Source organism: Delphinapterus leucas, chromosome 20 (genome assembly GCF_059928025.1).
Source record: "Delphinapterus leucas isolate spDelLeu-1000000601 "Yukka" chromosome 20, BTC_Dleu_Yukka2, whole genome shotgun sequence".
In the NCBI taxonomy this organism is placed as follows: domain Eukaryota; kingdom Metazoa; phylum Chordata; class Mammalia; order Artiodactyla; family Monodontidae; genus Delphinapterus; species Delphinapterus leucas.
Genome location: NC_143148.1, coordinates 46,078,873 through 46,105,001, shown reverse-complemented (window position 1 = coordinate 46,105,001; position 26,129 = coordinate 46,078,873). Strand labels below are relative to the sequence as shown.

The following is a 26,129-nucleotide window of genomic DNA, read 5'->3' as shown; positions in this document are numbered from 1 at the left end:
ATGTGGCCTTGCAGATGCTGTGTGTGTGTGTGTGTGTGTGTGCGTGTGTATGTGTGTGTGTGAGATCTCTCCCTGCCAGTCTACAATCAACCTGAAATGCTGCCACACCCCACCTACATTTTCATTCATGCATATGTTGAACACCTACACTGTATCAGGTATTCTGCTAATAGGACACATCCCTGAGTTGTTTATTCTAGTACAATTGAGATCTTTGCACTGATGCTTCTATATTTTCTTGCCCAATATTCCTGGTTGAAATGGAGCAGGACCCTATGGTCCTCCCCTCCATGTGCTCTGCCTGCCTTTTGTCTGTAGAAAAACTTTAGCCAAAGAATAAGTTTAATCAGAGAAGTGAGAAAATGCAGAAGCAAAGTAAAGCAGTCAAAGGCAGTCAAACAAGACCAACTAATAATAGTTTAGTCATTAAACAAAGTCAAGGACATTTAGTTCCTCCACAAGGGCTATAGATAATATTCTGAGCCATATCCCTTGAGCTGTCTTGTAGATGCTGAAACCCCCAGGTGAAAAAAGTTAATTACATGATGACCAGACTGTAGCCATGACATAAGCTGCCACAATTCTGAGAAATGGGCTCAAAGAAGTGGGAACAAACCCACCCTGGAACTGAAGATTAACTGTACTTAAAACAATCAAGATGATGCTGATCAGACCCACCGATGACCAATTTCAAGATGACTGTCAGGGCTGACTGTGCTGTTTCTGCATGCAGCCCCCTCCCTCCACATATACACCCCTGAAACTCTGCTTTAAAAGCTCTTGCCCACTGATTGTCAGTGGGGGGAGTCAGCCTTTGGATGTGAGTCTGCCCTCCTCCCCAGTTGCCAGCCTCTGAAATAAAGCAAAGTTTCCTTTTACCAACCTTGCCTCTTGAGTATTGGCTTTAGAGTAGCGAGCAGTCAGATCCCACTTTCAGTAACATGGTGACATGTGGAAGAGAGGGGGGTGAAGAGGGTGGCCTGTAGGCATTCCTTAGCGCCCTTCTCTGCTTATTGTCTTCCTACTTAACACTTTCCTGGCATGTCCTTAATGTGGCATTTCATATTCTGCCTTGCATTGTAATGATCTCTGTGCATCTTATCTTTTAATTAGATTATAAATTCCCAAAGGGCAGGGGTTATGTCTACTCCTATAGGGCCTAGATTATAGATTCACACACAGCTAGGTACTGAAGGAAAGAAAGAAACAAAATAGAGAATAAGCAATCTCATTGGCTCACAAGAATTTGAGCTTGTGGCCTTGGCCTCATTAACAGAGTAATTTCAAACTTTTTTAAAATAAACTTTTTTTAATCGGTTTATTGAAGTATTCTCTATATATCATAAAATTCAACTACTGTAAGTGTACAATTCAATGATTTGTAGCAAATTTATAGAGTTGGGCAACCATGATTGCAATCCAGTTTTGGAATGTTTCCATCGCCTTGAAAATTCCCTCATGCCCATTTGTCACTCCCATTGCTACCCCAGCTCCAGGCAACCACTAATCTGTTTCCTGCCTCTATGAATTTGCCCTTTCCAGACATTTCATATAAGTGGAATTGTATAATATGTCATATTTTGTGTCTGGCTTCTTTCACTTAGCGTAATGTTTTCGAGGTTCATCCAGGCTGTAGCAAGAATCAGGATTCTGTTCTGAATACTGATTTTCACTGCTGAATAGTATGAATATACCATATTTTGTTTATCTGTTCACCAGTTAATAGATAGCTGGATTGCTTCGGTTTCTATTATGAGTAATGCTGCTATGAACATTAACATGGTAGCTACTGTGTGAATATATTTTCATTTAGTTAATTTGTTTAGCAAATATTAAGGGAATACCAGCTATGTGCCAAGCACTCAACTAGGCAATGGGGATACAGAAGTATATAAAACAGAATCTCTGCCTTCAAGAATTTTGCATCTACTGGGGGGAATGTGTGGAGGGAGAGAGAGACAGAGAGAGGGAATGAGAGAGAGAGAGAGAGAGAGAGGTAGCAAATTACAGAAGTAAGTTATGTAGTTTATTAAGAGGAAAAAGTGCTGTGGAGGAGAGTAAAGCAGGGGAGGGAGATGAGGAATGCCAGGATGGAGGAAGTTGTAATTTGGAATTAATTTTGTTCTCATGGAAGATCGCTTTGAGAAGGTGACATCTGAGTCCAGGGAAGGCAGGGAAGGAGCCTGGTGGGAATCTACAACAGGAACACTCCAGTGAGAGGTAACAGCAGGTGCTAAGGCCTGGAGGTGGGAGGGGCCTGGCGGTGTTTGAGAAGCCACTTTGTTCTGGCTGGAGCAGAGACAGTAAGGGGGAGAACGGTACCAGATGAGGTGAGAAAGGAAAGGGAGGTGAGGTCCTCTAGGACCATGTAGGCCTTTCTGAAAATTTTAACTTTTCCTTTTAGGGAGGTGAAAGGCCAGTGGAGTGTACGGAGCAGAGAAGTGGTGTGATCTCCTGTAGATGTCACAAAGGACACACTGGCTGTTAGATTGAAAATGAACTGTAGGGAGTCAAAGATAGAAGCAGCGAGACCAGCGTGGAGGCTACTGCAAGAATCCAGGTGAGAAGTGACGGCGGCATGGACCAAGGGAGGAGTTGGGAGAGATGGCTGGATTTAGATGTATATTTGAAAGTAGACTCCACAGGATTTGCTTCTGCGTTAGATGTGGGATGGTGGGAGATAATGGTCATACAAGGCAGGATAACTCCATGGTTTTTCTCTGAGTAACTGGAGAGATGGAGTGTTAAAGAGATTAATTCAGTAAGAGCTGGGACCCAAAAGAGAGAAAATCTTCTGTAGTGAGAGTGGGTGGAGACAGCACAGATAAGATCAGGGAGGCTGATCAGCCCAGTTCGGAGCCAGAAAGACAACAGCTGACTGTGTCAGTTCAATCAGAAAGAGAAGACAGAAAATGCACCACAATGGTCACCAGGCAAAAAAAATCCCAGGCAAAGACAAGCTGAACCCTTGGCCTGAGAGAATTCTTTCCTAGGCCAAACAAAGCTGAATTTTGTATTTACTCTGTGTAGCTACAATTGCCAACGTTTATAATAAATGTTTTTAGTTAAGTGCTTTCATTCTTTTCAAGATAAGAATTGTGCTATTCTTACAACTCATCTGTGAATGAGGTTCAGAGAGAAGGGACTTGGGAGTGGGGTGTGTGTGTGTGTGTGTCTGTGTGCTCAGGTGTGCATGCACAGAAACATATATGGGGGAGGTTCTCAAGAGCCCAAGTCCTCTGTCTATACAGGTAAACTGTGGGGTGGGGAGCTAATCGGAAAAAGACGTGGTCACGAATAAATACTTAATGTGGGTAGAACTAAAGCAAAGGAGTGAACATCTGGTGTATGGTTACTGCAGAAGGGCTTATTTTAGTAAAGCTAATACCCAGTAAAATCCTTACCAAATTTTGCTCCAATCCTGTTTCTCTTGGCTTTGTTGACAGTGACTTGATCTCTGAAAATTAAGAAACAGGATTCCTGGTCCTTCTAGTGCTTGTGTGCAAGTATTGATTTGGACCTGCCTCTCCACTGCTGGATGTGTATGACCCAGTTGAAAACTGACTAATCTCCTCATTATATTCTTTCTCTGCTTCCCCTTATTTCCATGTCCCCACTGTGTCTTCATTATCCAAAAAGAATAAGGGAAATGCTCTTCTTTTAAAGAAGCCAAACTCTTTCCTTAGGGCTTCCCCTCCAAGTACATCATCTATACTTTGGTGTGTTCATAATTGTTCTTTGACTTTAAAGCCTCCTGTGGGTAAAGAATGACCTTTCCTAGTATAAAGCTTAGTAACCTGGCAGTGATACTGGGGAACCGCTAATCATCTCTTCCTCAGAGGACATGTTAAAACTTCTGGGTTTAATTTTGGTTTGAGGTAATATAAGAGACCAACCAGATGATGAGAGTTCACTAAAATCTTGCAGTACAGGGCAAAGGTAGCACCTGATCTAATTTGCCTGCTTATAAAGATCCAAGAACTGCTCATACCTGCAGAGAAACTAGAGTTTTCTTGGATGAGAATTAAACATTTGCACACTGTAGATACCTATGGGCTTAGGAATCAAATTTCAAAGACTTGGAGAAATGCCTAGACTTATCTGAGACCTATTAAATTTCTACTTATTTATCCTTAAGTATTCAAAAGATTATTTTTCTTAATTCTACATGAATAGAAAATGACGTACTATGGATTAAGCCTGAATTTCACTTACATTTGTACCAAAAAGCAGTGTCACAAAGGCATCAATGCATTTTCTACTGCTTCTTTGTCTTCTTTTTTAAAAAAGTTTTCTTTAGAGTGAAGACATAGATATTTTACTAGATTCTGCTTTGACCTTTCAACTGAGATCTGGAGAAAATGAGCAAGTTGGAAATAGTCTCATGGAAGTAAGATTAGTTCCTAAAATGACCATCCAGGGTTGGACATGATTCCAGAGGCCATCTGGTCTACCAGTGTTTCTCAGATAGATTTCTGTCCAGGCCTCAGTTGTCTTAAAAGATAGAGACTTGGCCACCTGTAGGAACTGTTGCCATATTTAGACTACTTTTCAGCCCTACTTATGGTCAAAGAGATTATAGCTACTGCTCCCTCCTTGCCTATGTGGCCACTTGATCACAGAAGAAAATTAATTGGCCTGGCATGATTCATCTTTTGAAAAGTCATGTTGGTTTCCACCCAATACTTTGTGCTTTTCAAGTTGATGCTAATTGATTGATGTTAAGTTCTATATTTTCCCTGATATTGAAGTTAAGCTGACAGGTCTATAATTACCGGGATTGTCCTTTTTCCCTTTTTAAAAAGATGAGCACTGCATTTACCCTTTTTCAGTCTACAGGGACTTTCTTTATCCCCTTGAGTTCTCAAAGATAATTGCTAGCAGCTATGTAATAACACCTGCCAATTCCTTAAGTACTCTTTATTTATTTATTTATTTATTTATTTTGGCTGTGTTGGGTCTTATTTTTTTTTAACATCTTTATTGGAGTATAATTGCTTTACAATGGTGTGTTAGTTTCTGCTGTATAACAAAGTGAATCAGTTATACATATACATATGTTCCCATATCTCTTCCCTCTTGCGTCTCCCTCCCTCCCACCCTCCCTATCCTACCTCTAGGTGGTCACAAACCACCTAGCTGATCTCCCTGTGCTGTGCGGCTGCTTCTCTTCGAAGCATGTCATCAGGCCCTGCTGCTTTACCTAAAGCCGGCTTTTCCAAATACTTTTAAACCATTTTATTCCCTCTCCTAGTTTGCGCTGACTCTTCTGCTCAGGTTAGCATTGCTCTGAAAACTGAATCCCTGCTAATTTTTATTTTTCTTCATTTAAGAGGAAAAGCCCCATCTTTTCCCAGTCATTGTCATAACTTCTTTCCCTCTTTTTGAGGTAGGAAGTGAGATATTTCCCATGTAAGCCTGGTTTAGCCTTATATCACTAGATAGGTTCACCTATTACTTTTTATATCTTCTACAAATTGCATTTCTTGTACTTTCTTATATTGGTAGAGTGTAGAACTGTGTGTTTCAGTGACATCCATTTCTTCTGGACACATCTTCATGGTTTAGACATTTTTCTTATCAGTGATCTCTATTTACCAGAGATTCACTTAAAAAAAAACCCTCTTTATTTTGGAATAATTTTAGATTTACAGAAAAATTCCAAAAGTAGTACAGAATGTTCCCATATACTCTTCACTCACCTTCCCCTAATGTTAACATTTTACATAACCATGGTACATTTGTCCAACTAGGAAGTTAACATTGGTAAATTGCTATTACCTATACTACATAGTTTATTTGGATTTTATCAGTTCTTCTACTATTTTTTTTTCTGTTCCAGGAGCCAATCCTAGATCCCACATTGCATTTAGCAATTTCTCTTAAAGTTCTTTTATTCCCAATGATTCAAAATGATATCTTTGTGTGATAATTTCCATCGAGTGTATTAATCTTTATATATTCAATGAATTACTTTTATCTGCAGAAATCAAATTTCTTACAGTTTTCTGCTAAAAATAATTCCTCAGTCCACTGCAAAGATGAGTTTGGCAATCTAGACTCTACTGAATATCAGGGTATTCTCTCCATGCCACCGCCGGGGCCAAAGGAGCCTGGGAAACTGCTCTTTTTCTGGTTTCATCATCATTTTACTATGATATCTCTGTTGTCCTTTTCTCCTTTCACTTTAATGGAGGCACGTTTGATACGTGAGCAGGGTTGGGACTAGAGTGAGGCAAGTGATGTGCAAATTTAAAGGAGGCATTCAGTCTCAGGGTTGAGCAAGTACAGGGTTGGCACTTTTTGCACCCTAGGCACCTCACTTGGTTTTCCCTAGGCACAGCTCTCTCTGTTCGTGGGATTTGGAGCACAACGTATTCTTGATTTACAAGGTCACCTACCCTCTGCCTGCCACTCCTTTAGTTACACATAACATCTGATATAATATTTTGATTTTTTCACACAACTGTGTCCTGAACTATGACCTCCTGCTTATTTCTCCAGCTCCTTGTCAGATATTAGTCAAAATTTCAGAAAGTCTTGGGTTCCCCCTTTGTTCCCATATTATATTTCCTTGTGGAAGGCAGATCTTGCATGATTTTCTGAGTAGATGAATGTTAAATCTACATCTAGTTGTGTATTTGTATTCGTAGTCTGCAATTTAAATTCTGCACTAAGTGCTGGGGAAAAAAGAGCGTGTTTTAAAGCTTGCTTCAAGCTGTTCGACCTTCTTCTGGGCAATTAGAATAAAAATGTGACAATACCTTTCTCCCTCCAAGTTGCCAGGTACATTTATTTGCCACATGGCTATCCCTGACTGGGGGAATAAATAAACTTGCAACAGCAATGGTGACAATATCTTAAAACGTTGAAAGAAAATAAATTATGGTAATATTCTTCCTGGGATCCATTTAGGAAAACCAATGGATTTTTCTATATTTGTGACTTCCTACAGAAAGGACAGTAGTGCTCAGTAAGACAAGGTAGAATTACTTTGTTGTTAGCATTTTTAGGGCATTGCAGAGGAACAATCTGTGGTTTTTATAGGGAGGTGGTAAGTCCCGGGAGAACTCTTAACAGACACAATTAAGAGAGACCAGGTCCTTGACTGCAAACGTTGAAGATGATGGTGATTGTTTACACAGCACCTAAGACGCTAACTTGGAGGTCTAACAACAGGTCTGTGCAACAAGTACCTGCCTTATGTTTGCCAAGGACTCAAGTCCCTAAGCAGAAATGAAGACTGCAAGTTAGGAGTTCTTGGCAACCCAAAGTGTTTACAGAGCTATGGGAAAATATCTCCCAGCTGGCTCCCCAGCTTGTGTGGAAAAATTTAGAGGCTGGCTTAAAGAGCTTGGAGCTAGAGTTTCCAAGGGAGAAAACCTCAGGGTGAAATGAAGTTGCCTCAGCTGATGAACTGCCTAGGCTATGGGTAAGTATTAGTTCAAAATCACAGTCTCAAGAAAGATGATCATGCCAGGAGGTCCTCCTGTTCAGGACAGGTGTTACTGAGTATCTTGGCTTGGGCACCTCTGGAAGCAAGTCCTATGGCAAGGAACCAGACGTCAAGTAGTAGCTTATGTGGAAGGTGATTTTAGGAAGCTCAGGTAGGGGGAGCGGGGAAATGAACAAGGCAGGGAAGGAAACTGTGAAAGGGTGTGTTACCAACCTAGTTAGCACTGTTGGGCAACTGATGCTGGGCCCCACTGAGGAACTCTGGGACAGAGCAAAGAGCATGCCTGGACTCATCTCCAGTGAGATAGGGCAAGGGAGATAGGTTATTTAATCAACCATCTCCCCATCAGTCATTGGTTGAGGGCTGCTTCTAGGGGTATTAACTCTTCTGTACTTCAGCTTGTCCTATGATTGGGTTCCTGCTTCCAGAAGAAAAGCTTGTAGTCAGAGAGCTGCAGGTGTGGCAATAAAGAGCTCCTGCTGCACCGATAGGAAGTGACATCTTGGAGCAAGTGGGATGGTTGTTATTTTCGTGGGTGATTTAGAAGTTTGTCTAAAATCCATTAAGAGATGCTACTCTCTTTATATAACTATGATCTGGTCTTTTCAGGGCAATGGGCCTCAGATGCTGCAAAGCCAGGTGTGAAAGGCCAGATAAGGAAAAGACAGAGGCTCAGATGTAGATGACCTTGGAGATAGCTAGATTGAAAAATCCTGAGGGCAGGGATGGCATTTGTGTGTGTGTGTGTGTGTGTGTGTGTGTGTGTGTTAGGGTGTGTGTGTTTAATTCTTTCTCATTGCTTGCTCAATAAATGCTCTTGAATGACCAGTGGAAGAACTTTCTATTATTGGTCCTGCCCAAGGGGGCAGAGGTGGAAGCGGGGGGGCAGAGGTGGGAAACGGATGTTGAAGCCCTTACGTGGCCGCTGTCCATCATCTCCTCCTCCACACAGAGCTGATTCTCCTGCAGGGTCTTCCCCTGTCTCTTGCAGACATCGTGTAGATTCTTGATGTCAGCTTGCAGGCTCAAGAGCTTGCTGTTCAGGCTGCTCACTTCTCGGTCTCTCTCCCCCGCCTCAGCAGTCAGAAAAACAAAAGCATCAATTATGAACTATCAAGAAAATGCTTCCTTTCATTCACTGGTTGACAGAGACTTTAAATTTGCTGGAAATTTGTCCATCAACCCTTAGCTGTCATTACTCATCCAGCGTAATGTTTACACAGTATCCATTTGTGAGGTGTCCGGGTGCTCTGCATTATTCAGACAATTACTTATTTACATTAATTAATCTTCACCCACTACTGTGGGTGCATCATAGATGCCTCCCCTGCTTTTCAAGAGAAAGTCAGTGCCTAGAATAATTTCAGGTACCTAGTGGACTGTCTATAAATATTAATGGCTCTGTCACTGATGAGATGAACATAGTGAGATGTCAAATGGACTTGTCAAGACTACTGTGAATCAGTGATGGAGTTGATGTGGCTTCTGAAAAGTCTCTTAACTTTCCCTTCTACCCACTAAACCAAAGACCTCCCTCACCTATAAACCTAGTGCTTTTCTTTGGAGGCGTACACCAATGGGAATAAAAGTAAAATCCCTGGGCTGATTGCACAAGGTCCCTGTCTTTGATTATGAGAGAAAAAGATTTGTTAATTACTGCTAGGTCAGATGGAAATTAGTGATCAAGATCAAAATAGAGAATGGGGAGCATAGCAGCTTGGGTGCGGTTGGGGGTGTACAGCTGTGGGAAGAGGGTGGGTGCCCTGTCATAGAGGACGCCACCTTCCACTCCCAGTGTTGTGGGTGACAACGGTGTAAAAAGAAATTAGCAAGAAGCCCTCTGTGAACCTGTCCAGTGCTTGAGTCCTATCACTGTGCAAACCTTTTGTAACACTCTTGAGGGCAAGCACTACCACCTCCAAGTTTTAGATATTGGAACTGTGGCTGGTGCTTTTATAGTAGGTGCTTGCTTATGTTAAATTACCCAGAGCAGGCTCTTTGGTGAGGATTCATGGCATCTATTCAAGAAACACTCCCAAGAGAAATCAGCAAGGAGGTGGGGGAAGCAGGACAGGGAAGAGAAAGAAACCGAGCAAGGGCACGATTTCAGACAAATTTTGCGGGAGTGGCTTCAGCCTAATTCCACAGGAAACTCCAGAGTGTAAGTTACACCTCAGAGTCTGTCCTGCTTAGATGCAATGAAAGCTGGGCTGTCAGCCTCAGCATCAGCCAGTCAATGGCTAAGGGCTGCCTCATGGGACGTAAGCTCCCAAGGACTTCCAGCTTTCTGCTCTTATGAGCAAAGTGAACCCAAAAGCCCAAGGGCAATTCTTCTAAGAGAGTTGCAGGTGCAAAAGCACGCAGAAGCCATGAGTGCACAGAAATGGCAAAGTGATCCAAGTGACAGTGTCCAAAGTCCCATAGGTGGTTAGCAGCAGAATGAGGAGAGCTCTGCTCTCCCGACCCTGCAGCCAGTGCTCTGCCACCATGTCCCACTGACTGCACTGGCTTCTTAAATATATGAGCTATATAACGCACACTCCCGAGGGAGCCGGAGACCTGATATGGACATCATAAATCAAGCCTACTGGACAGGTCAGTTTAAGAGACCTCTGCACAAGGCCGGGGAGGTGGGGTGGACAGAGAACAACCACGAGAATCCTACACGGCAATGTCAGAGTATTCGGAATTCAGAAGGTTTCCCAGAAGTGCCGCTGTCTCAGCTGATTTATGCCTTCATTTCCATTTAGTACCTGGATTTTTTTAAAACCACTTTACAGTTTAATTAGGTTAACGGTGTGGCTCTGTCATTAAAAGCATTTCATTATCTCAAAACTCTCCCTCTTCCTCTCCTGCTCCTGTCCCTTGTTGCCCACTTTCTGAAAAATAACAGTGCGTGTCAACTGCCCCAAGCATGTAATTACCATTAAGACAATTACCAGGGACTCTCTTAAGAGAATATGTGTAGAGCAGCTAAAAAACGGTGTACAGACACTGTTCTCTAAATAGAAAACAAAATCCTTGACCTGACAAGGAGCAGCAGTTTGGGCTTCCCTGGTAGCGCAGTGGCTGAGAATCCACCTGCCAATGCAGGGGACACGGGTTTGAGCCCTGGTCCGGGAAGATCCCACATGCTGCAGAGCAACTAAGCCCGTGCACCACAACTACTGAGCCTGCACTCTAGAGCCCGTGAGCCACAACTACTGAGCCCACGTGCCACAACTACTGAGGCCCGCGTGCCTAGAGCCCGTGCTCTGCAACAAGAGAAGCCACCGCAATGAGAAGCCTGCACACCGCAACAAAGAGTAGCCCCTGCTCGCCACAACTAGAGAAAGACCGCGCACAGCAACAAAGACCCAACACAGCCAAAATTAAATAAATAAAATAAATAAACTTATAAATAATAAATTAAAAAAAAAAGGAGCAGCAGTTTGATTCTAGTGCTTTAAATCCCTTTTCTCATAGCTGCCATACTGGGAATAGAGTATGGAGACTCACGGGAGTGGGGCCCTAGGGATCCCTTCCCCCCTTGCCACAGGACTGTCTTTCGCATCTATGAGCGGATTAGATGACAATACAATGCCTACTCTATGGAAGTGTCAAATGCCCTATACTCTTGCCTTGATGCTGAATATATGCATCCTAAGGTGAGGGCCATGTCACCAGATTGTTGCATATGAAGCCTGGCACACTGAGGACTTATTAACAAAGTACCAGTGACATACAACTTGAGCCTCTCTATGTTAAAAGCTCAATGCCCTCTCTCTCAGGCCAATTAAAAGAAAGCCCACTCCTTCTAGTTTTAGATGTCCCCTGAGCAGTAGGCCTGTTGCCCAATATCGTTGCACCACTAGGGTTTCAGAATTGGATCTTTAATGTAGATGATCTCATCTAATTTGGACATTAGCATTGACTCAGAGTCTCTGAGGCAATTTCTTTGAGGTTTGGAATAAATAATCCTTTCTTTGAGGATGCCCTAAACCAGTTGAATAACAAATGTATTTTGCTGGATGTCAAATGAAATTTGCTTTTGAAATCAGAACCTAACCATTCACTCCTGAAGGCCAAATTACACAAGGGTTTTTATTCATCAGAACAGAATGAAAATCCTGGGAGAGTAATAAGGTGATTTCCATGAACCATGTATTATTTTTACTGTAGGTAGTTGTAAGAAGAGGCTGTGCTCACCTCAGAACTCCATAAAGGCAAGTGTTTCTGAGGTTCCAGTAAACTTAATTTCTTGCTAATATTGTGCACAGAGGTCACTGTACACTATTTCTAATCTTATGTACTTTATGAACGCTAAATTCCAGGCAGATGCCTTTTGAGTATTAATATGCAGTAGGAATTGATTTAATCTGACATTTCATCATTCAAAGCTCTGTAACCAGTACTGGGGCATGAGAAGAACTGAGAGTCTAATGCTGACCCTCAGGCACCATCTGATCCTGTCCTAGATCTGAAGTTTTCAACAACGGCCGAAATCACAAGCCTCCACTGCTAGGTGAGTTTCACTTACATAAGCCGTGCACTTAGATACAGGCATTACCTCGACGATGTTATGGGTGTGCTTCCAGACCACTGAGATAAAGCAAATATCATAGTAAATCAAGTCACACAAATTTTCTGGTTTCCCAGTGCATATAGAAGTTATGTTTTCACTATATTGTAGTCTATTAAGTTTGCAAAAGCATTATAGCTAAAAAATTACATACCTTAATTTAAAAATACTTTATTGCTAAAAAATGGTAACCATCATCTGAACCTTTAGTGAGTCGCAATCTTTTTGCAAAAGTAACGTCAAAGATCACTGATTAACAACATTGTAAAGCAACTATACTCCAATAAAAATTTTAAAAAGGTCACTGATCAAAGATCACCATAACAAATATAATAATGAAAAAGTTTGAAATAGTGCAAGAATTACTAAAATGTGACACAGAGACACAAAGTGAGCAAATGCTATTGAAAATGGCGTCGATACATATATACACTACCAAACGTAAAACAGATAGCTAGTGGGAAGCAGCCGCATAGCACAGGGAGATCAGCTGGGTGCTCTGTGACCACCTAGAGGGGTGGGATAGGGAGGATGGGAGAGAGGGAGACGCAAGAGGGAAGAGATATGGGAACATATGTATATGTGTAACTGATTCGCTTTGTTATACAGCAGAAACTAACACACCATTGTAAAGCAATTATACTCCAATAAAGATGTTAAAAAAGAAAATGGTGTCGATAGACTTGCTAGACATAGGGTTGCCACAAACCTTCAATGTGTAAAAAGTGTAATATTTGTGGAGTGCAATAAAGTGAAGCTCAATACAATGAAGTGTGCCTGTACCCAGTTTTGCTCATATGGGGTTGGAACCTGGTCACTTGATTTGAAGGCACGTGACATCTGCAGCAGCTACCAAGCACAGGCAAAATGGTGAGTGCTGAGGCTACAGCTGCTACCAGACGCATGGCAGTGATTGGAAAATAGGTTATTTACTGAAGCAAATTTTCTGTATTGAGTAAAGGGTCTTTTTTCAAAGAGCATGCCTTCTTGAACATGTATTTCAAAAGCCAGGAAGAAATTTTGCTCTAGGCTTCAAAATACTGACAGATAGTCTCATGCTTCTTCTTGTGGGGAGCTGACATTAAACTGAAGCTTGTGATTCAGTAGCACTCTCAGGCCCTAGAAGCATCACCAAGACTCAAGACGGCAGCATTTCCCAGGATTTGGCACTTGAACAAGAAAGCTTGGTGGCACTTTCGAGAGTAATACTGGAGTCCACCGACAATACCATAAAATTCGTCATCTTTGGGAAATTACCTTTGTGAGGATAAGGACAAATCTTCAATAAACAATGGAAAACCACCTTTAGCCATGACTACCATTCAAAATATATCAGTTTCTAGTGAGACTTATGTTTTAAAAAGCAGGAAATCTGGGCTTCCCTCGTGGCACAGTGGTTAAGAATCCTCCTGCTACTTCTAGGGGACACGGGTTCGATCCGTGGTCCAGGAAGATCCCACATGCCGTGGAGCAGCTGAGCCCGAGCACCCCAACTACCGAGCCTGTGCTCTGGAGCCCGTGAGCCACAACTACTGAAGCCTGTGTGCCTACAGCCCGTGCTCCGCAACAAGAGAAGCCACGACAGTGAGAAGCCCGTGCACCGAAACGAAGAGTAGCCCCCTCTCGCCGCAACTAGAGAAAGCCCATGCACAGAAACGAAGACCCAACGCAGCCCAAAATAAATAAATTAATTTAAAAAAAGAAAAAGCAGGAAATCTTTTGTTCTACCAACAATTTTAGTTTTTAAATTTATTTATTTTTAACATCTTTATTGGAGTATAATTGCTTTACAATGGTGTGTTAGTTTCTGCTGTATAACAAAGTGAATCAGTTACACATATACATATGTTCCCATATCTCTTCCCTCTTGTGTCTCCCTCCCTCCCACCCTCCCTATCCCACCCCTCTAGGTGGTCACAAAGCACCAAGCTGATCTCCCTGTGCTATGTGGCTGCTTCCCACTAGCTATCTATTTTACATTAAAAGCAGGAAATCTTAAAAATTAACATTGCTACAGGAATTTTTACAGTTTACTTGTGTAATAAGAGTTTAAAGTTATCTACAGTAAATTCAAACATTCTTATTGATATTACTAACTTGATTCCTTAGCTTGCTTTTCCATCTATAAAAACATTACAGGGCTTCCCTGGTGGCGCAGTGGTTGAGAGTCCACCTGCCAATGCAGGGGACGCGGGTTCGTGCCCTAGTCCGGGAGGATCCCACATGCCGCAGAGAGGCTGGGCCCGTGAGCCATGGCCGCTGAGCCTGCGCGTCCGGAGCCTGTGCTCCGCAATGGGAGGGGCCGCAACAGTGAGAGGCCCACATACCGCAAAAAAAAAAAAAAAAAATTACAGTTTTTGTTTACTTGTGATGGGAATTAATGGGCACTTACATGAGGTTTTGCCTGTGAGCAAAAATTTTGGAGCCAATTATGTTCATATAGTGAAGACTGAGTATATTTCATTGTGTTCTAAATTCTTTAAAAATTGGCACACTGTACAAAGTATATGGCTTAGGATACACATGGCATATGGCAGGTGGTCCACCACCTTTGGAAGATGGGCCAATTCTTGCTGGTACTTGGGCAACTGCCACATAATTTTCTCCATCATATCATATCCTTGGAGAAATTATTTCACTAGAAAGTAACCTCCACAAGAACAGGGATCTTTGTCGATTTTGTCCACTGATTTATCCCCAGGCCCTAGAACAATGCCTGGCACAGTGAAGGTGCCCCAGAGATATCAGCTGAATGAAGAAATGCCCTTCTAGAAAATCCATACCAGATCCTCGTTCCCTGCAGAACTTTCAGTGAATCCTCAATGGCTCCCACTAGTAATCCAGCAGGAAAGGAGCTGAAACACCTCTTTTAGAAGCTGCTGACCTCTTGGTAGGAGGTCTGTTAAAAAGCATATGTCATGTGGGACAACCCTAAACTAACCAAAACATCCCCTTTAAGTCCTTTCTGGAACAAGTCAGGGAATACATAAACACAGTTTGACCAAAATAATAGAGTCATCAGAGCACTCCGTTTCCATATCATTCCAGATAAAAAGAAAATGTCGGCAACAATATTTAATAAGTGCTTAAGCCCTAAGCACTGGTGTTTTACATGCAGTATCTTACTTAATCCTCACAGCAAGCCTTTGAAATAGGTGCTCATTATTCATATTTTCTAGGTAAGGCAAAGGAAGCTCAGAGAGGGTAAGTAACATGCCCAATATCACACTGCTATTAGATATGGACCCAGACTCACCTAGCTCAAGTCTGGGCTTTTAAATGTTATGCTTTGCTGTCCACCTCTGTCTGTGACATTTTGGGATGTTGTTATTGGAATTTTGAATCATGAAACTGGAAAAGATGTCCCTTGTAGCAAAGTTTCAACTCTACGTACATAGAGGAGTGAGGATGCTTACCTCATCTTTCATTTCCTGGGTACCTCTCAATTCTCCTTTAAGCTTTAGCATTTCCTGAGCTTTGTTATAAACCTGAAAAAGTCCAAGAATTTAAGATGGAAAAAGCATAAATGAGTCTGGCCCTTTAAAGATTTTCCCACCTGGATGTGTGCTCTGAGCAGGGAGTTTGGAAAAATTTCCAAACTGTTAGCAATACCTACTTGCCTACCCATCTGTTTGTGTTTTCAAAAGTGTGTTAAAGCCTTTGCTAGGAAGACAGGACCATGGTTTTACATCTTTTCCGAAAAATCACCACTTGGTAGGCTAAATAGTTTCTGAACACATCTTTCTTGGAAAGTAAAAGGACTGAAATGATTTTACTTTCTAGATTTCTAAGTATTCAATGGCTCAAATATAGTTAACTACTAATTATGAATCAAATGGGATGTGCACACCAACTTCATTCTCATGATAACCCTGGTAGGTAGATACTATTACTGTCCCCATTTTACAGAGGAGGAAACTGAAGCCCAGAGAGGCTAAGTGACTTACCCAAGGCCAGGGAGGCTCTCTTACCTCTCCATGGGGAGCTTCCCTTCCATAATTTCTAACTATTAATTTGGAAATATCTGATAATGTGATTTTTTGCAGCATCAAGTTACTGTAATGTTGGTGCTTGTAAAGTTAGGAAACTTGTAAAGTGCTGAGAATTATCTAAATAAAAAGCCTCAAAGAAAACCAAAGATTTGTGTATATGTATGTGTGTAAGTATAGGATGACGCATTTGAAGTCATAATGCACTGCACTTATTAAAACAATCTAATTCATTATGTTTTAAACTCTAAGACCAGAGGAAATTTCCACCAAGCACTTACCTGCAGAATAGTTCCAAGAATGAGAAGCTATCAAAATACTCATTCTTTGTAATGAACCACATCCCTAATGTAAGCCAAGAGGAAGAAAGAATGCTGGTGAGAATTTGGAATGTTTTATGGGGTTGTATTCTGATCTGCTGCATTGTTTACCCTCTTATGTCTTCATGCAGAGAGATGCATCATGGGAATGGTGATGTAGCTTGGGCTTACCCAGTAGGGAGAGGCTAGGTGATGTTGCAGTAACAAACAATCCACAAATCTCAGGGACTTAAAACCATGAAGGTTTATTTTTCATTTGTGCTGCACGTCGTTTATGAGTCAGCTGGGGCTCTGCTCTTTATTGTCCTCAGCTAGTAGAACCTCTGTCATCTAGTATGTTGCCTGTTGCCATCCCAGCAGAAAGGGAACTAGGTGAATCACATACAGGTTCTTAAAGTAGAAGTGACCCACTTCACTTCTGCTCACATTTCATTGGCCAAAACAAGTCATATGGCTACGCCTACATTCTTCCTTTACCCCCAAGAGGAAATATTGGTGAATGTTACAAATCATTTCCATGCAAGGTGTCTTAGCTGGTTGGGCTGCTGCAACAAAATATCACAGACTGCATATCTTATAAACAACAGAAAAAATTTTGTCTCACAGTTCTGGAGGTTGAGAAGTTCACGATTAAGGTGCCAGCAGATTAGGTGTTTGGTGAGGACCCACTTCAGAGATGGCTGTTTCTTTTTTTGCTGTAAATTCACATGGTGAAAGGGATAAGGGAGAACTCTGGGGTCTCTTTTATAAGGGCATTAATCTCTTTCATGACGGCTTCATCCACATGACCTAAGCACCTCCCAAAGACCCGACCTTCTAACACTATCACCTTGGCGGTTAGGATTTCAACACATGAATTTTGAGGGGACGCAAACATTTACTCTACAGTGTTAGGCAAATGAGAAGATTAAAAATAGCATGGCCTAAAAGAACACTGAATAGGTCTCTAGGCCAGTAAACTGCTAATCCTGACCCAGCATCTAGGTCAAGGAGTAGCCTTTGGAAAGGCACTCACCTCTCCAAGCCTTTGTTTCTCCCTCTGTAAACTGAGGAGCTGTACTAAATGACTGTTTTCTTTCTTAGCTCTAAAGTTTACTGGTTCAGGTTCTACCTTGATGGACATTCTTCTTTAATAGGAATCGTGAACTTAACCCAAGCATCACACAAAAGTTGGAATGGAGTAAACATATCCTTGAGAATAATATTCCTCTAGAGGTAGACTTACTGGATAGTCAGGAAATGATTCTTAAATCAAATGAAATTTTGTCTCAAAGACAGAAAAATGATTGTCTAACTTGTGCTGGTTTCATCTACTACGGAGTTACACAGCTATCGTTGCAAGGGCCAAGAGCATTTGGAAGGAAAAGTGGCAGGCACAGGCTCTCATATTTGCATGAAAATATATTTACTAAGTAAAATAAGTCAGAGGAAAAATAGAGAGCTGAATTGTGTTCCATGAAGGAGACATGGGAATCCTGTGAGTCATTAACAGCAGCAGTAGGCAATTTGGAAGTGTTTATGATGAAAAAAAGGGAAGGGTTATATGATAAATTTTCGAAGCATTTGACAGTAATGTTTGCCAGATGGATAAGGAAGAGTGCTTTGAGGGAGCCTCAAATGCTTAATAAAATGAACATGGGAACCTTCACAATGCCCTCTGAGGAGTGTGGCTGGAAAAATATTTTGTAGAGGAGAGAACTCATCACAGAGGGAGGGGCCCCCTACCTGATCAATGGATACTGATCTCTGGGCCCGGGACTTCAATGTCTTCTCTCTTCTTAAACTGATTCTACATCTTCTGTGCTGCTATCTCCTGCATCATTGTTGAGACATTCACATCCTCGTGCCTCATCTCCTCCACCAGCATCTCCAATTCTGTTGCAACTGCCCAGGGAACTACTCTTTTTGTATTCAAAAGTTCTGCCATCTGCCTTTCTAGCAGGCTTTTTCTTGGTGACAGTTGTGAGCAGGAAAAAAAAAAAAAACTGTAGTGAAAACAAAAACTTGGTCAGGGTGATGTCATATCACAAAACATAGTGATGTTTTGTGCCCCTGAAGTTGGCCTCAGCCCCCACGTAGAGCACTTTACAGATTCCCGAGAAACACCTAACACTGCATCTCACATGGGTGACTAGTGTAGCAGGTATGAACTCAGGTGTGCAAAGAAAAGGTAGCTATTTTTCTATTACTCAACCTCTTTGTTAAACCCCATTTCCCCCAAATGGCAGAAAACAGAATCTTAGTTATTTCTGAGAAAACTCCATCATTTTTAGGTTAAAAATGAAGCAGTTCATGATTCCTCCCACCTATTTAGGTCTCTCCAGAGTGTGCCTCATTTCTGAGGTCCTAGGATGCAACCTGGCATCAGGAGTGGCTCCTGGTCCATGGTCATGGGCATCTCTCCCAGCTGAAGTGTGCTGAGATGTCTGTGTCCTGGTCATCAGGCTGCATAGATTACATCTTTGTCTTACTGTAGGCTTTGGGTCTTCTGGCCCTTTTTCATCCCCTGAGGAAGCTCCTAATGCAGAAGGAGAGAGAGACACACACACACACACGTGAGATTGGTCTCAGGCCCTCTCCTCTTGGACCTGCTCTACCATCATTGTACCTACCATCATTTCCACCATTCTCTAGAAAGGTGTTGAGAGGAAGGGGATAGGATCTTAAGATTCTGTTTACTTCTCTGTCCCCCATTCCTGGTATTTGTCAAAAGCCTTTTCTGCCCCTGGATTGCTAAACCTACCTGGGGTCCTATTGTTTTCCCCATTTGTGCCCATTTCATTGATTTCACCAGGGTCAAATTCTCTTATGTTCAAATTCTCTTATTCCTCTTTTTTTTCCTTTCGTTTTATTTTTATTTTTGGCTGCATTGGGTCTTCGTTGCTGCACGTGGGCTTTCTCTAGTTGCGGCGAGTGGGGGCTACTCTTTGTTGTGGTGCAGGCTTCTCACTGCGGTGGCTTCTCTTGCTGCGGAGCATGGGCTCTAGGCGCATGGGCTTCAGTAGCTGTGGCACGCAGGCTCAGGAGTTGTGGTTCACGGGCTGTAGAGCGCAGGCTCAGTAGTTGTGGAGCACGGGCTTAGTTGCTCTGTGGCATGTGAGACCTTCCATGACCAGGGATTGAACCCATGCCCCCCATATTGGCAGGCGGATTCTTAGCCACCGTGCCACCAGGGAAGTCCCTCCCTCCCCTTTCTTAACTCAGAGAGACTTTGTTTATTTGTGGGGGAAGAAGGAAAAAAGTACAAGTGAACAGTTCAGTGAAACACAGGTTGAACAGGGGCAGGATGGGAAGCACATGTTAGTACTTCATACGCCATCGACCTTCATTAGGTTACACAAACGCCATCATCACAGATTACTGATGCTAGCTCTCTCCCCAAGGAACTGGTAACTGCTTGGGTATATGGAGGGACTACTGGCCTTAAAGCCACACCATCTGTTCCTTTTCCTTCATGACCTAGACGGAAGAATATCAAGGACCTATTTTTCTCATCTAAAACATGTTTCTATGTTTTCACAGAAAGAGATGCTATTTAGTTTAAAGTTAAAGCTATCCTTGGGGATTAATCAAAATAACAGGTTTACTTACACTTAGCCATGAGTCTTTCTTTACTTTTACTTTTTTTTTTTTTTTTCTCCCGTTGCGCAGTACTGGCTCCGGACGCGCAGGCTCAGCGGCCATGGCTCATGGGCGCAGCCGCTCCGCGGCATGTGGGATCTTCCTGGACTGGGGCACGAACCCGTATCCCCTGCATCGGCAGGTGGACTCTCAACCACTGCGCCACCAGGGAAGCCCTCTTTCTTTACTTTTGCTAGGTTTTAGATTTTTCTCCAATGTTCCATCTCCTACCAATGAGAAAAGGGTGATGAGTCCTAGGGGTCTTAATTATTGAAATGATGAAAGGATGTTCAATGTTTCTTCCATTTAAAAATATGTGAACACCATGAATTGACAGGATGCTCCTTGTACAATAAATTACTTCTGCCAAGAATGCATGGACAGAGCCATACTGTGTGAAGGCCTGGCATGAACAGTCTACTTCTTTGGATCCAAATACAGTTCAAAAAGAAAGAAGTCCCTGGTCATGTAGCGCATATCTGATGGGGGAGGTGGTAGAAGGGGATGGTTTTGCCAGGGTTACTAACTGGGTCATAGTTCAACCCCAGGACTGAGGCTTTTCTGGAGAGGAAGCAGGGCCCGTTGGGTCTTCCTAAAGGAGACTTTGGAATGGCAGAAGAAATAAGTGTCTAGAAGGAACAAGAGAAGGGGTCCCAGGATTTATCAGACTCACTGCTGCAGGTGAAAATCTCTCCCCATGGCTATCTCTTTTGGTACTTTTCACAGAGGCTGTCAGTTGCCTGTTCCAATATCCATACTTTTAATCGTTCATGTAACAGAACCATAATTTTATTGGGGTGTCTATGTACTTATCCAAAAGACTACCTATCCCAGCCTCTATGGTAGCCAGGTATGGCTATATGTCTAAGTTTTGGCCAGTAAGATGTAAGAGGACATATTGTGGGAACTTCCTGGAAATGCTAATGAGTAATGTGCAGTTCTTTGTTCTTTCCTCCTTCCCGATTGTTTGGAATGCTGATTTAGTGGCTGGTGCTCCAGCAACCATTTGGAACATGATGTAATGCTCATAGAGGTAGAACCTAGGTCTCTGATGGTATGGAACCACCATGCCAGCCCTGGAGAGAGAGAGCAATTTCTTACATATTTGTTTGTTTGTTTATTTATTTACTTCCACACCACGTGGCATGAGGGATTCCCCCACCAGGGATCGAACCTGTGCCCCCTGCAGTGGAATTGTGGAGTCCTAACCACTGGATGGCCAGGGAATTCCCCAGAGAGAGCAATTTCTATCATAAGTGACTTCTATCTTAAGTCACTGTTTTGGATTTTCTCTGTTTTATGCAGCTAGATCTAATGCAAAGGGATAAAGTACCCTTAATTATAGTCCTCTCCAAGAGGCCTCTTTACAATTCACTCTTCATTTCTAGGACCTCCACTAGCTGCTTCTACCATACGTTCTGGAACCCCTGTTTCATTGTGGACCAACTCTTCGATCCTACAAACATTTTTCTCAAATGTTCCTTTCTCTGCCTTGATTTGACTTTGTTTTCTCTTGATACATCAGCTCATTGCATTCACTCCTTCTCTTTCTCCACTTGAGGTATGGAGTAGCGAGATTCAGCGTAGGGAAGGGAGCAACATACTTAGCCCTCCTACTGCCACCATCATTATTCCCATGCCATTTAGTAAAATTTCCTCTTTTGAAGTACACACTCCATTTCATCTTGGTTGCCATTAGGATCAACCGACATACTGAGAACTCTCCCACCTGATTTCTCAGTATCTTTCTTTTTTTAAAAATGAGGTATCTGTCTCTCTGTCCAAAAAACATACACTTTCAAGACCCAACTGAATAGCCATTTCTGTCATCTTCCTTCCAACCACATGTGCTAATTAACACTTGTGTGGCAGCTACTATATGTAAGGTACTCTTCTAAACATAAAAGAACAATAATCCTCACAGCAGCCTTGCCAGGTAAGTAACCCCTCAGACTCCTATGGCACTTTATCTATTCACCTTTTAAAACAACACAATCTGCCTTTATTATGGTTTTTTTGTGATTTGCTTTGTCTCTACAAAGGTAGCAGTGGTTGACTCTGGTGAAAAAACAGGAACATACAGACCTTTCTGAAATAATGCTAGATTTCCAGAGAAGTTGCAAACATAGTACAGAGAGCTCCTATATACCCTTTCCTCAACTTCCCCAGTGTTAGCATCTTACACACTATCAGTATGTCTTATTACCAATGATATTGACCTTGGTCACTTGGTCATGCTGGTGTCTACCGAGTTACTATTTTCCCCATTATAACTAATAAAAAATTTCATAGAATCAGCTTCTTGAGTTACCCTCTGCTGCCTTCTTCCTGATACTACGCAGTAAGACTGTTATCCTGAGAAAGGATTTTCCAAATTCCTTTACCTTCTTCTCTCCCCATGTTAGCCCCCTCCACCTTCTTGCAGTTTTCAAAGGGTTCAGTGGAAAAGCAAAGGCTTTTTGGAGATGCTATGATCAATAGGCATTTGCCTGGGTGCCTGCTCTCTAGTAGGAGAGGGGTTAAATTCTTTGGGATAACTTCAGCACTGAACTGCCAAGTCTCTTAGGTTCAGCTCAGCAATCAAACTGCATAACCTAATAGAGCCCCTGGTGCTTCGGGAAACACAAGACACTGATTTATATTTTAATATCAGTAATTTCCACAAGAGCAACATTTCTGAGTGTCATTTTACAATTTCTGTCAAATGCCAGTTCAGTTTTTCTTAATTCTGTTTATTGCGTCTGAATTTGCAACCTCATTGGCAATGCAGATTCTTGGCTCCCAGGAGAGAAAATTTCCATCTTTTTCTGGAATGGGAGGGATGGGGATAGGGGCAGAAATGGGCCTGTAAAATAACTGGAAATGTAAATAAAGTACTGTTTATTAAGAATGGTGATGAAATACTTTTAGTTAAAAAAAGGGAGGACAAACTTTGCAAAAAACGTGACAAAAGAAGTGTTTGGGATCCAAACTGGACTCTTCCCTCCCAGAGTGGAGAACTGTTCTATACACTGAAAAACTGAGAAAAGGGAGCCAGTGTGGGGAATACTTGGCACGTTTACTGTGAGATCGTTGCTCTGGCCATTAGCACTATAGCAGATTGTAAAGGGCTTTGGGATCCTTAAGGATCAAAGGTGCATGGCTGCATAAAAGCCAGATGTTGCCATTAGGAAGAAGGAGCCTGGTTCTCTCCTGTATTCTTTGAGCATCTAATAAAAGTAAGAACAAAGCTGGTGTTGTTGGCACCAAACCACACCTAGTCAGCGTGCTCCAGGCTAGGCGGGCTTCCTGAGGCCGCTGGCTGCAGATGTGTGCCCTTGCAGACCCAGTATCATCCCCTAGTTCCTTGAGGGCCTGCAGCTCCAGTTTCTGCGTTGGTCCTTTTCCTGGACAGGTCGTGGGCAACCTCCTGGAATAGCTCAACCTAATGCTCTTCTTTGAAGTCTGAAATTTAGCTTCAGCTAGAGCTAAACCAAAGGAGAAGCTAGAAATTTAGCTTCTACTTTGGTTATAACATACAGCCATCCATGAGTCAGAAGTGAGGGCCCTGTATTCGGTGAAGCTTCTTGTGTGACTACTCAGGGCCTTTCCCAAACGGGGGTGTCATTAGTCTCTGTAAGTCTTCTTTTCTTCAAAGCCACAAGCCCCCTGGGTCTCAGCGAGCCCAAAGCCAGTTGCTCTGCCTCTGGTTGCCATTAAGACCTCGTGATTTTCACCAGCATCCTTCAGCTTCACACACTCTAAATCCAACATCATGTCTCATTGCCAAACCTCTGGCAGAAGCCGTGTTGAGTTTCTCAGTGGAGCTATCGACCACATTGACTGAAGCCGCAGCAACTTGTTTCTCCCCGTCCAAAAGGGTAAAAATAACAGGAACAAGTTGTCGGAAATGAAATTTCAATTCATCCACGCCCTTTCTACACTTCTGCTGCGACTCCCAAGCAGGGATCAATAGTGTTTAGACAGCCAAGGAGATTTTTTCCCCTCTTAAAGCACCAGATCAATAGTAAAAAAAAAAAAAAAAAAATCCTCCAGCCCTCTGTATGGGTTGTAGTAAATGTGAACAAATCAGAGGCCTTCGGCTAAACAGATTGACTGAAGGCAGCAGCAGTCCAAAGCTTTGTAACTAAGGGTGCATCAACTGCACAGGTGGCAGTGAGGGAGGAGAGCCGCCAGGCCCCGTGAACCCCGGCGCTCCCTCAGTTCCAATCACAAAGAGGCTTCAAAGGGAATTTCTGTCCCCCAGATGAAGGGAAAAATAAAACGATTACTGTGCATTGCAGCATGTAGGCGTGACTTTAAAAAAAATTAGCAATTGTCAGGACCATTCATGGAAGTGCATTTTATTTGAAGACAGCTTGGGCTGTGGGGTACTCCACACTTCCTCTCCATTTTGTCTTTGCTTTTTTAATTTTAATTTTTTTAAAAATTAAAGTTTTTGGCTATCTATGGCTTTTCCTCATTGCTTCACAAGTTTCCTTCCCACAGTGCTGTCCAGCTCTCAAACATCTTTTCCCCAGGAAGATTCTGAATACTGCTTTTCTGGGTTGCCTTCATGTTCATTTCTCTGACTCACCTGGGTTCCTCATTGCCATCACTGATGTTCTCTGTGGCCCGCTCTCTCTCCTCCCCTTAATCCCATTATTCATATGAGGGAGAAATTGTGTCAAAGCTCAATTCTGATTTTCCTCAAATGATTTACCCAGGAGCAACCTTCTCCCCCCATTGTAAAAATTTCTGTATTTTATTACATCCTTTTTTTCTGCCATAGATAAATAATACAGTGTGCAGACATTTACGTGGATAGTCTAGGCATTAGACTGACTTCCACATTTGGTCTTTCTGTTTCAAGAAGGAGGGAACTGATGGACTATAGTCCTAATTATGGTGTGAGAAGCTGAAGACTTCTGAGATGGACTGTCACAACTCAGTTCCTTAATTTCACTTGGAAAAGCCAACCCAAGGGCTCAAAAGACTATCACATAGCTGGTGCTACTTTGTGGGATTAAAAAATTATTCAGGGGCTTCCCTGGTGGCGCAGTGGTTGAGGGTCCGCCTGCCGATGCAGGGGACACAGGTTCGTGCCCCGGTCCAGGAAGATCCCACATGCCGTGGAGCGGCTGGGCCCGTGAGCCATGGCCGCTGAGCCTGCACGTCTGGAGCCTGTGCTCCGCAACGGGAGAGGCCACAGAAGTGAGAGGCCCGTATACCGCAAAAAAAAAAAAAAAAAAAAAAAATTATTCAGGTTGCAAAACCCAAAGATGAACTGCTATGAACATGTGAATGTCGGCCTTTATTATAAAAGACTTGTTATTCTTATCAATGATTATCATGCTAACTTCTGTAATGAATTAAGATTCTATTTGAAATAAAGCACTGGCTAAATCTAATATAGAAACATATAAAAATGATAGCATGTCAACATATACTAGCTTAGATAATATAATTTTTGTGGTAAGTTTAGTTAAATAAATGTTTGTAGTCAGAGATAAAAGAAATGATTCTTACCGATTATGCTATAAACAGAAGCTTTTCTTGGAGTCACTTCCTGCCTCTTATGTGCCCATACTGTAAACCAGACCTGTTCTCCTTAACAGTCACTGGCATATCTGAAAGGTATTCTAGGAGAAGAGAGATACACCTCAGTCACTTTAAATAATCAAGAGGTTAGGTGATAGCAGAAAAAGTCCCTCTCAATCGATATTTCCAAAGATGAAACAAGAGAAATAGAAAATATAAAAATTTATTCAGCAATTAAAAAGTGCCAAGAACCCAGTACGCGTCTGGTGAAGCAGAAATGAACAATGACAAATATAACTATGAGAATACTGGTGCCATAAAATAGTCCACTTCCCTCCTGTAAGGGGCCTCACACAGTGTGCAGCCTTGTTCTATAGCTTCTCCCTCTCTACAATTCTTTTTATTAGCAAGTTAAAAGTTTAAACATTTGAATATGTAATGTAGTCAAGTGGCTCCAAAATGGGAAAAGGCATTGGGCCAGGTTTCTGTTTGTCCCTTACGTTCTACTCCTCTCTCCTCTGCTCTGTGCCCCATGAGGTGGACCTGTGGGCGCTGCATCAACCAGCTCCCTGACCCTCAGGCCTCTGGATGGCTTGGCTGATACAGAGTATCTGCAGGAGATCATAGGGAGGCAGGACTGTGCCATATTTGAACGTGTGTCC

The 26,129-nt window shown here is 42.4% G+C and overlaps 1 protein-coding gene across 1 annotated transcript in view; it reads right to left on the bottom strand.

The window, feature by feature from the left end:
* PMFBP1 (polyamine modulated factor 1 binding protein 1) overlaps window positions 1–15,484 on the bottom strand; it is a 42,065-nt gene extending 26,581 nt beyond the window's left edge. The window contains exons 1-2 of the mRNA XM_089903281.1: window positions 15,434–15,484; window positions 8,375–8,530 (exon numbers count right to left, since the gene is read on the bottom strand). Coding sequence (XP_089759407.1) covers window positions 8,375–8,530; window positions 15,434–15,484 — 207 coding nt within the window. The remainder of the gene's footprint in view (window positions 1–8,374; window positions 8,531–15,433) is intronic.
* Between the last annotated feature and the right edge of the window lie 10,645 nt (window positions 15,485–26,129).